Source organism: Labeo rohita, chromosome 15 (assembly GCF_022985175.1).
Source record: "Labeo rohita strain BAU-BD-2019 chromosome 15, IGBB_LRoh.1.0, whole genome shotgun sequence".
Lineage (NCBI taxonomy): Eukaryota > Metazoa > Chordata > Actinopteri > Cypriniformes > Cyprinidae > Labeo > Labeo rohita.
This window is the reverse complement of record NC_066883.1, coordinates 31,047,259-31,062,753: the sequence shown is the minus strand read 5'-3', so window position 1 is coordinate 31,062,753 and position 15,495 is coordinate 31,047,259. Positions and strand designations below refer to the sequence as shown.

At 34.2% G+C, this 15,495-nt stretch overlaps 1 protein-coding gene across 6 annotated transcripts in view; it reads left to right on the top strand.

Moving 5' to 3' along the window:
- Positions 1 to 13,708, top strand: part of nphs1 (NPHS1 adhesion molecule, nephrin) — a 219,763-nt gene extending 206,055 nt beyond the window's left edge. For all 6 annotated transcript variants that reach the window (XM_051128921.1, XM_051128920.1, XM_051128922.1 and 3 more), the window contains 9 exons: positions 159 to 270; positions 1,880 to 2,061; positions 5,529 to 5,585; positions 7,745 to 7,861; positions 8,526 to 8,571; positions 10,717 to 10,840; positions 11,026 to 11,107; positions 13,108 to 13,250; positions 13,501 to 13,708. In XM_051128921.1, the coding sequence (XP_050984878.1) occupies positions 159 to 270; positions 1,880 to 2,061; positions 5,529 to 5,585; positions 7,745 to 7,861; positions 8,526 to 8,571; positions 10,717 to 10,840; positions 11,026 to 11,107; positions 13,108 to 13,250; positions 13,501 to 13,617 (980 nt within the window). In that variant the 3' untranslated portion in view covers positions 13,618 to 13,708. The remainder of the gene's footprint in view (positions 1 to 158; positions 271 to 1,879; positions 2,062 to 5,528; positions 5,586 to 7,744; positions 7,862 to 8,525; positions 8,572 to 10,716; positions 10,841 to 11,025; positions 11,108 to 13,107; positions 13,251 to 13,500) is intronic.
- The last annotated feature ends 1,787 nt before the right edge of the window (positions 13,709 to 15,495 follow it).

Below are 15,495 nucleotides of genomic sequence, written 5' to 3'. Positions count from 1 at the left end.
TGTTAATTTCTTTCTTGTTGTCTCTCTCTGTCTCTCTGCCCCTCTTAAATAAACATTCTCCAAGCAATGCAATAAGATTTAGGCAGTAGTTGTATTTTTAATGAGCTTGTGTTCTCTCTGTTTCTCTGTGTGTGTGTGTGTGTGTGTGTGTGTCTCAGACCACCCCGATCCCCCATCAGACCTGAAGCTGCTCCGCGTCGACCATAACTCTGTAACTCTGGAATGGATGCCCGGATTTGACGGTGGTTTGACACAAAACTTCCGTGTCAGGTGCGGTTGTCATAAATGCTGCTGTGAGATGTCTACAACATGTGGTGTGTGTTGTGGATATGTTTTATCTCTCAGTCTCTAGTGTGTCACAACACCGCACACATTTCAGTTGGCTGATGTATAAACGTTTTTATCTCAGTCCATGGCACGGTTATTCCCATATGATTCCCTGATAGGAAAGGCAGGTTTATTTTTTATGTCACAGCTCCTAGTAGTTCAGTCTGTCTGGTCCAGAGGTTTGAAATCATGATGAAGGGATAAATAATTTATTTATTTGTTTTTTATTTTTAATGCTGATTGTTGTTTATTGGCTGGGTAGCCTTGTGCACAACTGTTATTTTTGTTAACTGTTAACAGTTTGTATCAAATTTTTGTGTATATAAAAATTATATTGCATACTTTTTCTGGTATTAAATTAAATTAAATTAAAATGTAAAAAATCTTTAAAAATGTAATTTTAATCAGATTTTTTAAAATGTTTTAGAATTTGGAAAAATTGAAAACAGAAGTTATTAAGTGCAAAATCCTAATTTTTTCTTATGAATTTTAAGATTCGTTTTTTTTTTTTTAGATTATTCGCAAATTGTGCTGATCACATGATTATCATGTTTTACACAGAAATGTGGAGTTCGAGCAGCTCCAGTTCTGCTATCATTAAAGCAAAAGCCTTACAAATTAAATAACTAAAAAATTTAATTAAATTAAATATTAAAAATAAAAAAAATGAAAAACATCTTTAAAAATGTAATTTAAATCTCATTTTTAAAAATGTTTTAGAATTAGGAAAAAACAGAAAAGTTACTAAGCAAACCTTGAATTTTATTTTTAACTAACAGTTCTTATCACCTTTCTGTATATACATATTATATTGCATATTTTCTGGTATTAAATTAAATTAAATTAAATTAATCTTTAAAAATGTAATTTAAATCTAAAAAATGTTTTAGAATTTGTAAACATTGAAAACAGAAAAGTTATTAAGTAAATTAAGTATTTCTTATGAATTTTAAAATTAATTTTTGGAGTTTGAGTGGCTCCAGTTCTGCTATTAATAAAACAAAAGCCTTACAAATAAAATATAATCAATTCTAAAATTTTGGTTCACATCACATAAAATAAATATAATATATATATATATATATATATATAAAAAAATAAAATATTTAATAATTGTAATAATAGTGGTATATTCTGTATCTCAGTACAAATATAAAAGCAGTTTCATGAACGTTTGTACCCCATTGTATGAAAGTGAAATTTAAAATCATTTAAGAACATGAACAAAATGAATAAGGAAGGAAAATAAATCAAAGTTTAATATAAAGATTAATTAAAGTAAATACTAACAAAAGGACATTTTAAGTTTATTCATTTTGAAATTTCTTTGCTTTTAATTCAACTTTTTTCCTCAGACTTTTATGAGATAATGAACTTGGTAAAACAAAAAAAATGATTAAATTAGAAAAAAGGATGCATTTCTATTAGATCTCAGACTTTTGAGAGCACAAAATGAATATAGAATTAAAGAAAAGCATAAGTGTAATTAAGAAATGTATAAGTATAGTAGACAAATAAAGTATATAAACATTCGCATCTGTTTTATTGACAGGTACCAGTGGGCAGGATCAGCAAGTTTCATGTACGTGGACGTGTTTCCTCCAACAGCGACTGTGTATACGGTCACAGGCCTCAACCCTTCCACTACGTACAACTTTTCAGTCAACGCTATTAATACAATGGGAGAGAGCAGCTATGCAGACAACAACAAAATACTGACGGTCACCACTGGTGGTAAATTCAGCTCAAGCCTGTCTGATAAAGCTTACCTGACACATAAACTAAATTATTCGTCATTTGGGTTCCGACCACGGTGGTTTTTCTTGTAGGTTTAGATACCGGCATTACTTTCCACTGATTTGATGAGCCATTCATCAATCCGACCAATCACATCTCATTTGTAAGGCAAAGATCACGGCTGAGCCTCATGCAAATAAGCCGAATGGCTCAACGTCTACACCAATCAGTGCACCAGTGTGTTTTCTGAATGCATATTTCAGTCTGTATTTTGCCGTCTTTGCGAGCGAGAGGGAAAAAAATAGAGCGATAGAGGGAGAGAGACAGAAAACAAAACCGTGTGATGTATGATAAATGATGATAAGCTACATTCCCTCGGCAAACATAATGAATTCTGCAATTGTAATGTCATAGCATTTGATTTGCAAAACAAATTAGTCATGAGCACAGGCAGCTGACGGAAGTACGGAAAACACAACATGGCTCTGCCACAGAGTTCACTGACAGCAGAACTGACAAACCTTACGTATTTAACATTTATCAGCTATTTGAAGAGAAATTCTGTCATATTTTGCTCACTATCATGTCATAGTTAAAAACATTTACATGGAGCACAAAAGGAGATGTTTTAAAAACATCCAAGCTGTTCTTTTCCATACAGTAAACCCATACAGTGACCAGTGACCAACTTTTTGTTAACTTAAAATATCCTATTTGCATTTAGGCAGTCAAACATGGTGGGATGTAATTGCCGGGATATATGGGAAACATGTTTGGCGTCATTTACGCTACCATTCGAAGGTTTGGGGTCGATAAGGTTTTGTTTATTTTTAGCCGTTCAAGCATGTAGTGCTGAAACCCTGTTGTAATTGTTAAAATGGCAGAGGATCAGTATTTTCTGTCTAAAAGTGATTGGGCAGACCAAACAGTACTGTAAGTCATAGAGACTTGAAACTTGGAGGGATGGTAGTACCCAACAGTACTCTACAACAGGGGTCATCAAACTTGTTCCTGGAGGGCTGGTGTCCTGCAAAGTTTACCTCTACCTTTCCTCAATGCACCTGCCTGAAGTTTCAAATATACCTACTAAGAGCTTGATTAGCAGGTTCAGGTGTGTTTGATTAGGGTTGGAGCTAAATTCTGCATGGACACCGGCCCTCCAGGACCGGGTCTGGTGACCCCTGGTCTACAAAAGCCGCTTTTCCACTATCGGACCGAATGGTTCTTAGAACAGTCAGGTACGGTTCCAGTTGTGTTTCCACCTGAGCCTGGTACAGCACAGCACGATTACAAACCGTTCTTGGCCTGGAATTCTCGGCCTGGTTAGACAACCGTGCCAAACCGTGCTGATAGAATGTGTGTGCTAAGCGAAAGCTCGCTATATCAAACAGCCAAGTAAACAGAGTTCATAGCTCATGCATTAATACTGTCAATAAATGTGGGATTTTTTTAGAAAGGTTTTACCTTCTGTGTCCGTCTCTGTTGGCATGCATATCCCCTCAGCATTTGTTGGTAACGTTATACCTGTCATCGCCTTCTGTTTATTTTATTTTTTGCGCCAAGAGTTATTTCCTTTTTTTTTCTGTTATTTAACGAAGTAGTCCCAAAAATAGATATCTGATCATCATCCATATCGCTGTGTATATTACAATTGTTTAAATTACATTCCAAAGAGTTCCGTTTTATCAGCACCACAGTGGAAAATGAAACCATATCCGTGCTGACTGGCCCGATAGTGGAAAAGCGGCTAAAGTCACCAAGGCTCGTCCCAATCGGCCTGACGGTGGCGCTACAGTGTTCAAAAGTATGAAATCGCTCATAACTACTAAACCGTTAGTTGCAGGCTCAAGTGCATTATATCATTCAACTGGTAAAATTTTGGGGTATTTTGGATTTTTTGAAAAAACTGCTTTATGAAAATGAAAGCTTAACTTTTGGCAAAACGTTTAAAAGGAGCGGAGCTGCTTTTACGAAAATGCCTATAACTCTTGAATGGAAAGAGATATATTCATCAAACTCAGAACACATATGTAAGACCTCAATCTGAGGTCACAGTAAAAAAAAAAAAAAAAAAAAATGCAGACTTTCACCACTTGGTGGTGCTATAACAGTGAAAAAAAGAAAACATACAAACGCCTAAAACTATACACTGTGCAAATCTTTGCAGATATCAGACCACAGGTGGCACTATAACAGTCATACACATTAAAAATCATCATATTTCTATGGTTAAGGTGGTTACAGGCTTCCTAAGTAATACATAATGTCTTTTTTTCATATTTGCTTAAATGGGTTAAAGCAATTGAACACCGATAATCGCTGCTTGCAGTTGATTTTAATGTTTTTTATAGACGTTTCTTAATTTATTTGATTAAAAGCAAGTAAAAACAGCAATTTTTTGAAATATTATTACAATATAAAATAATTATTTTTTGTTTGAATATATTTAAATGCAATTTACTCCTGTAATAGTAAAACAGCCATTTCTCTAGTCGTCAGTGTCACATGATCCTTCAGAAATCATTCTAATATGATGCTTTAGAAACATTCCTTATTATTTTTATTATAAATGTTGAAAACTTTTGTGCTGCTTGAAATTTTGGTTGCATTTTTTTTTCAAGATGCATCGATGAACAAAGTTCAAAGGAACAGCGTTTATTTGAAAAAAGAAATGTGTTAAATTATGTCTCTCACCTTGGGTCAATTGAAGGTATTTTTATCAATTTAAAATATAAATTTCTTACAAAAAAAATAGTACTGATGCCAAACTTTTATTAAATTGAAATTTTGCATCCTTTTTGTCCTGATTCACTGATGTTCCTGGTTTTAATTTCAAAAGCATTTTTGTCTGCACTGTCCCTTTAAGGATAAAAAACAACTACTAGAACAGTTCAGTTCGTACAGTCCTCAATAAAACGCCAATAAAACCATAAATCCTCACTTTTGTTTGAACACACACAGCATATGGTTTTGCTTGAGCAGCATTCGACAATAACTAGACTATGAAAAAGCACGAGGTGGCTTTGTAGGTACGTGCGCTGCTTTCTGCAGTCACCTTATTTCAACTCACTTCAGTTGAGTAGAAGCCATATGTAATTTAATGCAAAGCAGGGACGTGAAAGTACAGTGCCTCGTTTTCGTTTGTCAAATTAAATATGCCATTTACTCTGACTAAAGTCTTTACACATCACAATGGGGCTTTTCAGGCTAGACCAAGTCTATAATGTTTGATTTTACACATTGGTACCTCTGTGCTTTCAGTGGAATTCATTATTTTCCTTTCTGCCGTGTATTTGCAGTCCACTCTAATGGACTCGGCTATGCATAGTTACCAGTGTGGTTGATGCAAAGTGTTTTTAAATGCGTAAATCAATTTTTGCATTTCTGATCTGGACTCGTGGTCAAAGTGACTGCACTCTGTAACCTCTGCATTAAGTGATTTACCTTGTCTGTTTTTCTCTCAGATGTGGAGGAAGCGGTTGATGGGGTCTCCCCAGCAGACCAGGACTCAGCTCTTGCAGGTGCTGCATTTCTTCCTCCAGCTTACTGCAGCTGCTATTTATCAAATGTAGAAAAGGCCTGACACCCCAGAATTCAGATCAATTTCTCAGCTCGTACTTCAGTTTCCGTGGCCTTTACCGGGCCGTTTCATGTGCTTTCATAAAGCCCTGGAGCTCAATGTTTTCCCCGTTGCGGTTTAGTGCAGTTTTGCTCGGGCTATAATCCTGAACGGTTTGGTGCTGTTTAATGGGACACCGTGGCAGTTATTGACCCTTGATTCGAGATACGAAATAAACCGGCATTAGCTGGCGGCAAATTCGAGGTCCGTCAGATACTGCTTTGCATTTTGATTGGGTTTGTGTAGAAAAGATTCATTAGGGTTTTCAATTTTCTTGGGTAGTTCCTATGTCATCAGTTTGATTTGGGAATGATACACTGTGTGTGAGGCAGTTTTTTCAGGGAGAGATTCATCAATGTCTTTTGTCTGTGTGAATAAACTAGTTCTCGTGGCGTCGGAGGTATTTTCACGCGGCGAGGCATGACTCGAGCGTGTCAAATGTCTACCAATCACACGCTCTCTTCTACAAAACTGTGACATATAGTATAGCAAATCCAACAAGACAGTGATGCATAGTTGTGCAAATTCAGCCCAAGACATATTTCAGCATCATGAACATATATATGTGTGAGTTTCAGCACAGCTGCCATTAATATATCTTGTGCTCAAAAAGTATTTGAACGCTCAAGCCATGCTTTAAAATGTCAGAATGTCATCGCATTGGATGACAAAATATCTACCCGAGTAGCAAACAAATGATTCTAGACCTTTTCTCTAACTAAATCAAACTAATACGATTTTGAGCTGTTTTTTTTTTGTAACAATAGTTTTAACAATAATAATAATAATAATAATAAATTAATTATAATAATAATTATTATTATTGTTAATTCAGTGTTCAAATTCAATGCTAGACAAAAGAGAAGTATCGTGGAAAAAAGTTGTAACATTAATAATACTACTACTATTACTAATAAATGCATTAAAAATAATAAAAATGTTTAATAATAATAAATGTGTTCAATGATAATATTTTTTATTATTATTAAAAATAATTTTTAAATTTATATTTTTGGCTATAGTTACAATTTTCAATGTTAGACAAAGAAGAAATATTGTGAAAGTTTTTAACATTAATAATAATAATAATAATAATAATGTATTCAATAATAATAATAAAATGTTTAAATTATTTTGGCTTTAGTTACACTCTTAATAAATGTTAAATGATAATGATTAATATCAATAAATGATTTATTATTATTATTATTATTATTATTATTATTATTTATTACTGGCTTTAGTTACAATTTTTAATGTTTAAAATATTGCGGAAAAAGGTTTTAACATTGATAATAATACTACTACTACTAATAATGTATTCAATAATAATAATGTTTAAATGATTTCATTATTATTATATTATTGCTAAAACTAAATTAAAATGAATTTTAAAATTAATATTAATTAGAAAATTAATAAATAAAATTTATATTATTGGCTTTAGTTACACTATTCAGTGACAAATTAAGTATTGTGGGAAAAAAAGTTTTTAACATTAATAATTTTAATAATATTAAATTAATTTTTAAAATTATTAAAATAAATTTTATTACTAATAAAACTAAGTTTTTCAGCAAAAGACAAAATAAATGATGAGACGTGTTGTGGATTGTTTTTTTACTTTAAAAAAATTATAAATATGAAATAATTATTCTTTTTTATTATTATTATTATTATTATTATTATTATTATTAATAATAATAATAATTAGTTCTAGTCATAGTAGTAATCTTCAATAATTTAAAATAGCACTTTATTGTATTGTTATAATTTAATTAATTTATTATATAAAATATATGCTGCACACTAAAAGGTTTTAATTTTTTTATAAGTTAGCTGAAAAAAATACATTAGTTAATTTTTTCTATAGAGGTCATATAACTCAGATAATTGACAACCAGAAAGTGACCATATATTTTTGTCTTAATATTAAACAATTTATTCTTAAACGTCTTTTTACAACTTCAAGTGTCCAAATACTTTTTGGGTCCACTGACTGTATATCATCTTTTCAGACGCGTTATGTAGTTTTTATTCAGAGCTCTTGCTCCTCAACAGGTCGCGGTCTTCCTGCTTATGTGGTGGTGATCCTGGTTGTGGGCGGTCTTCTATTGTTCCTAAACCCTCTGAGCTGCTTCCTATTGGCCAAATGGAAAAGAGGGTGGAGCCTTAAAGGTAAATGACAGCGAAACTCCTCATCGTGTCACCGTTTCTACTTGGTCGCTGTTAGACAGCGTGTCCTAGACTGGTCGACTCGCAGCGACAGCACGCAGCGCAAACGGGATGAACTGTCTGAATCCTAATATGACTTCTCACTTTTAAATCCATCTCTCTCTTTTCCTCTTATCTCGCTCGCTGCCTCCTCAGCCATCTGCATCATCCCGCCATCTCTCCTTTCCCCGGCAGCTGTCACTTCCTCCCTTCGTCTCTCTCCTTATCTCGCCCCTTTCCCTTTCGTCCTCTGTCATTCTCTCTCTCACTCACCCCATCTGTCTTTTTTTCGCCTCGCCCCTTCCTTCAAACTGTCAGGTGTCTTGTCTCTCCCCTCTCATCTCGCGCTCCCGTTTTTTTCCTTTCCCTCTCTATTCATGAACCTGTCGTCCTCTCCTCTCGCTTTCAATTTGAACGGCCCTTTTTATCAGTTTATTAAAGCTACTGTCACAACACAATTTGTAGGGAGGAACCAATAATTGAAATGGCGTATGATGAATGTTTCATACGCAAACAATCTCATGTTCTGTCTGTATGACGTTCTGGATTCCTTTCATTTTCGTCATGTTCTCCTTCCTGTGACCTTTGCCCTGTAACATGCCACTCTCCTCTGTTTTTTTGCACTCAGAGGACACCAGAAGCATTTCACAGGAGACAAAAAGCGAGGAGCAGAGGTGAGTCATGTTAGCACAGAAGAAAATAAGGGTCTGCTAGGTGGTTATTTACTGCCATAAAGTTTAATACTTGTTGGGGATTTGAACAAACTCCTATGCCTTAATATGAGCAGTAGTAATGGTGATGTGAGCCTTAGTGAGCTGCGCTAACAAGCAAGACCAGCATGCCGTGATGGCTGGAAGGCATTCAGAACAACTTCTGCCTGTCTGGATGAAGCCTTTCAGCTTCCAGTAGCTATAGAAGCCCTCAAGACGGCATATAGAAACGTTGCTTAGCTTGCATCTCCATAAATAGACTCCAGAGAAGTACAGAGTGTTCATTTCACCAGCCTACAGGTGACAAGAGTCATGAGCTACAAAGAAAAAAAAGCAGCATAGACAAAAGTCTTGGTGTTTTAGTAGGATATTAAAAAAGAGAAGTCTGAAGTGTACGTGCAACTTGAAATTTAAAATAAAATAACTCAGAATATTAAATTAGGAAAAAAAAATAATAATAATAATAAATATTTAAATTCATTAATTTATTAAATGTGTGCATTAATTTATTTATGTGTGTAAACATTAAGACATAAAATATTGATTTGTGTTAAGGCATAAAATCTAATGTGCAATAGTGGGTCATTCACTATATTATGTATAAAATATATAATATTTTATATTATTTATGAATGAATATATATATATATATATATATACACACACACACACAGCAATATAAGAATATTAAATAATTTAGATTAATTCTAAGTAATGTAGAATTGTTTTTAATTATATATTTAATTTAGAATGTATTAATAAATAATTTAGTAATAATTAAAACAGCAAATAGGAGAGGAATATTAAATAATTCAGATTATTAAGTAATGTAGAATTTAAAAGTGTGTGTGTGTGTGTGTGTGTGTGTGTGTGTGTGTATATATATATATATTTAACTTATATTTATTAATTAATTTAGTATTACTTATATATATTTAACTTATATTAATAATTAATTAATTTAGTATTACTTATATATATATATATATATATATATATATATATATATATATATATATATATATATATATTAACTTATATTAATAATTAATTAATTTAGTATTACTTATATATATATATATAATCTATTTTATATTTTTAAATCTATTTTATATTTTTAAATGTATTTTTAAATAACATGTGATCAAAATATCAATATTTTATTTATTAAAGCCAAGTATGAATCTTTTAGTGTTTTTAAGTTTTTAAGCTGTTTGCATTTATTTCAAAATAATAAATAATATTTTAAGATTTTATTTGTGAACTTATGTTCAGCTGTTCTTTTTAATAGTTAACTTTTAACTATTTTTGAATTTTTCGGGTCATTAGTCATCAAAGATCGGTAAAATATTGGTCACAGACACAGGTATGTGCTTTAAATTTTCCCATTCTGATTACTCATTACAAGTCCAACAGATCATGTTTTCATGCCATTTTAAGTCTTATTTTGACATAAAGTGATTATATCTAAGTGTGTTAGCTGTTTACTTACTTTTTTTTTTAATTAGTCTTCCCATTAATGCCATTATAATGTTCATTCAGACTGATTCGCTAATGTACACAAACACAAGAGGCGGGATTTATCGCATGAACCAATTACAGTAGATCATAACCAGTCATATCCAATTATATCGCGATGGAGGCATTGCCTCCTCTCACATGACTTTCCCCCATTCGCTGCTGGATAGTTTATTTAGATAAACAAGTGATTTATACACTTTTTAATGTTACATTTTGTAATAATGCCATTGTTTTATTTTTGTGCTACAAATTTTTTGTCATCCAGTATATTGAGGCGACACTGCCTCCCTTGCCTCTGATATATACTCTATGGGAAACGCCCATGATGTATATATATGTATGTAGATTTTCCTTATTGTAGATGATTCTGTATGCATACATTCAAAATGCACTAGAAAAATGATGCAGACAAATGCTGTAATGTAAACCTGTAAGCTTCTAATAATTCACCATGTGTTTTTAATTTCTTGACATCTGTATTTATTGACTGCTCCTTAGAAATTCCTCCCTGTTTGCAGAAGTTCTGCTTTCCTGTCATGTTTTTTAACTTGCGATGTGTTGCGAATGTGATGTTGTGTGTTTCTGCAGGTCCACGGCGAGTGGCTCAACTCGCTATGCGAGCAGAGAGCTTATCAACGCCTCGGCACAACGAACGCTCCTCATCGACAGCAGTTCTGAGCCTGACAGTAACGTCTACGAGAGCTACATGCGGGTATATCACCGGACACTCGCACACACAGTCTTTTTTTACACAGCGAAGCTGGAAACGGCTGTTCTAGCAAAACATTCAAATAAAAATACATGAAAAGAACACTTCCTACCTTGTGTTGAAAAAGATCACACCTGAATTCACAAACACCGCTAATTTCTACTGAAGATGTCCTTTTTCCTCAATAGCAGGAGAGTTCTTATTATTACTACCCAACTGAGGCCTACAGTCCTGCCCTGTTTACTCACCCTGAAGGCCCTGAGGATCACGGTAAGAGTAAATCTAATGTCCTTATACACTTAAGAAGGATTTTAAAGCTTAACTTTTAATTTTTTAAAGGTTCACATCTTGCCTCTGTCAAATCCTGATCCCTTCCCAAATAACATCCTGCCTATTTAAGCAAAAAAAAGTTGCAGACTGCAGGGCTCAACGCTAAGGATTTTTTCTACTGACCCGGTTCAAATTTTTATTTGCTCAGTCAAAATTTTCACTGGCCCTGCCACAAAAAAAAATAAAATAGTTGCTGTTATCATTGTTTTTGACTCATGTTATCTTTTATTTTACTAATCAAGCCTATATGACACCAAAATTTTATATGCCAATTAAATTGTTCTCGATTCCACTTTTGATACCACAGCAAAACCTACTAGCTTAACAAATATAAAGTTCAAACATTATTTGTTTGTTCAAAAATTCTTTAATTATTATTAAAATTTTAGTACAAATGAAAAGAGGGAAAACAGCAGACAGACTGAAAGAGCGTGAACTCAGTCTCTGCCAGCAGGTGGCGCTTATGGAATAACAGTTCTCTCTATTGAAACCAACACGGAAGTGACTTAAACTGCAATTCATCGACTGGCCACTAGAGAGTGGCTCCAAAAGGGAGTCAATTCCATAGACTCCCCATGTTAAAATGCCCAACTCTACAGTAGAAAAAAATATGTTTACAGCCTGGTACAAAAAGTGGTTTTGGTCTAGATGGCGACGGCTGACTCCCGCCCACTTAGAGCTCCAAAATGCTCTTCAGAAACCTACGGGTGACGTCACGGACACTACGTCCATATTTTTTACAATCTGTGCTTTAAATGCATTATACAGAGGCAGATGAAAAGAAAACACCATGTAAACTTTTCTTAAAACAGTCAGTTCCCCTCAGAGATACATTCATATAAACCCCGTTTCAATATTTAAAATAATATTTCCAATATTTTGCACATTGTGAACAGTGACCTGTAGCTCTGCCTGCTACAATACTTTTTCCTCTTTGTGTTCGTCTTCAGCGTCCCTGGCCTCTGTTAACGGATGTTTAATAAGTTCGTAATATTTTCACACACATGACATTTTGAAAAATGATTGCATGCAGTTTGTGTGCAAGCCCAGAACAGAGATCGGCTAAAATGCATTTTAAATATAGATTATTCATTGTTAAAGCTACAAAGTTAATCGTCAAGGCAGCTATTTTGACATACTTTTGTAGGCTATTTGTCCGTCAGAGACATGTCTTTCTGTGATCGCTTGAAATTTTTAATGAACAAGGCTTAAAAATACGTCGTGATAATGATAAACTTTCGAGATGACGTGGCAGTGGCCCGATCGGGGCAGTGACAAATTCGCCAACTGTCCCAAGCGTCTCCCTGGTGAAAAAAAACAGCATATGCTGGTTAGGTATGTTTTGATGCTGGTTTAAGCTGGTCCTTAGCTGGTTTATGCTGGTCCTTAGCTGGTCATGTTGCTGGTCAAGGACAATCATAAACCAGCAAAGGACCAGCATAAACCAGCTAAAGACCAGCATAAACCAGCTAAGGACCAGCTTAAACCAGCATCAAAACATACCTAACCAGCATCCCAGCATTAAAACATACCTACCAGCATATGCTGTTTTTTTCACCAGGGAGCTTTCACACTGGCCCCGGGCCATCGGGCACTCCTCATTGTCGAGCCCTGGACTGTGTGGCTCAAGTCCCTTTTTCATTGTAAGTTTGTGAGCAAATCATTCATCCACATGACTTATTTTGTAATTAGAGGTAGGGATATGAACAAACCTGATAACACAGTGAGAATAACTGTGATTCCCTTTCTTTGATTGCACAAGGGGAGGCATTTTAAATCACTTCAAGTTTTCTGCTTTTAAAAGCTCTTTTGTTTTTATTCAATATTTGAGCAAACCCCTCCAGTGACAGCTGTTTACGGATTAGTTAACAATTAAACCGTTTTTGCTGTTTGAAAGTACATGGTTGAAGTATTCATGTGCTGAGTTTCCTTCCCTCCAGATGGCAGACACGGCACAAGCCCTTTCGCTCATGACTATGAGGAGGTGAGAGGCTGGGGGACGTACGAGGACCTGCAGGGCTACTCGTTGCTGCCCCCTGCTGCCCAATTTCATCCACGAGCACCAGTGTCCACCTACAATGAGGTGGGTGTGAACCAACAACCAGTTGGATCTATAGAAAGCTACAGTTAATGTTAAATAGTGTGATTGCTCATTTAAAACCATACATTTTAAATCTAAATTCCCAGAATGCATGATATACACAAGCTCAATTATAATTTCAGAACTATGGTATTGCAGCACAGTGGTGCGGTAGCTTTTTATACAACAGATTTTGTCAGTTTGCAGTTTCCCTTTTGTTTATAGATGCCGTTTATTCCACTTTTCTCCACAGGGAAGAGCATACGGTAAAGCTGATGTGGACGTAACAGCAGGAGTTTATGATTCTACGGTCTACAGACGCAGAAGAGACACAGACTTGCCGTTTGAGCTCAGAGGGGAGCTGGTTTAATAATAGTGAGGCTGGTGTGTGCTCTGGTCTAGACCAGCTCTACCCTGAGACCGGCTTGGGTTTATGAGTTGATAAAACATTTTTACTTTTACTTCTCCTGTTATTTGTCTAAAATATATGTGGGATGTTCAGTTTTTACATTTTGAGTTCAGCATAAATGTTTCAGTTTTTCAATAAATATTTAATATGTTTTTAATTTAGTCTAAATCAGAAGGTTTTTTGAGAGCAGCTGCTGCCATACAATATTTGACCGTTGACCACAAAACCATTCATAAGGGTACATTTTTTTGAAAATGAGATTTATATGTCATCTGAAAGCTGAATAAGCTTTCCATTGATGTATGGTTTCTTATGATTGGACAATATTTGGCCTGAGATACAACTATTTGAAAATCTAAAATCTGAGGGTGCAAAAAAATCTAAATATTGAGAAAATCACCTTTAAAATTGTTCAAATTAAGTTCTTAGCAGTGCTTATTACTAATCAAAAATTAAGTTTTGATATATTTATGGCAGGAAATGTACAAAATATCTTCATGGAACATAATCTTCACTTAATATCCTAATGATTTTTGGCATAAAAGAAAAATCGATCATTTTGACCTACAAATATACCTGTTTTCCTTATGACTGGTTTTATGATCCAGGGTCACATATGTTCCTAGTTTCTTATGCTGTCCAAAGCTGCATTTATTTGATACAAAATACAGTAAAAATAGTAATATGTTATGTGAACGATTATTACTATTTAAAAAAACAGTGTTCTATTTGAATATGTTATAAAATGTAATTTATTCCTGTGATGCAAAGCTGAATTTTCAGCAGCCATTACTCCAGACTACAGTGTCACTTTTTAAAGGATTTTTTGATGGCTAGAAAGTTCGAAAGAACAACATTTATTTGAAATGGATATCTTTTGTAATTTTTTTCGAAGTAATTTGAATTTAAGACTAAATTAATATGGTCTCCTAAATGCATAATTGTAATTAATATATATTTTTTAAGCCTTGTAGAGTTGTCTCTGCATGTTAGACTGTATAAACGAAAGGATTTTTACATTGGCACACATGACCTTTAAAAATGAGTCAATTTTTACACGTTAATATCAATTACAGTAGCAATAACAATGTGCAATTACAAGCTACTCTTGTAATTGCATATTAGGTCATTCATTTGTATTGCTGAGGACTTAATTATGTAATTAGTTATTATGTAAAGTGTGACCCTTTCCAAGGCATAGTTTGGTATTTATCAAGTATTCACCACTTCCGAAATAAAAATAATAATAATAATCTGATAAGAACACAAGTATTATGTAACGCAGGTTTTTATGTAATGAGGTACTACCGAACGTGCTGTTATTTATCCTGAGCTTAATGGTTTTTCCTGATGGTGTGCGTTCCCCTTGGGATTCTTGGAAAGCATCGAGCTTTGTCCCATAAGGAAGTCTTTGAGTGTGAGAACTGGGAAAGAAGTCTTGAATCCTTGAGTATGCGGAAGCCGACAACAATAACAACAACAACAACACCCTTCAGTGACACACATTTGTATTGTTGTCATGTATATGTCATCACAAGGAGTTAAACAGGGAATCTAGGCAAAGGCTAAATTTTTTATTGGCCTGAGATGAGATTGCTGGCTTGGGAAAGCAAAAGGTTGCCTTAAAGTGACAGTTCACCCAGAAATAAAAATCCTGTCATTAATTACTCACCCTCATGCTGTTCCAAAACCCGTAAGACCTTTGTTCATCTTCTGAAGACCAAATTAAGATATTTTTGATGAAATCTGAGAACTGTCTGACAGCAACTCAACTACCACATTCAAGGCCTAGAAAAATAGTAAGGACATTGTTAAAATAGTCATGTGACATCAGTGGTT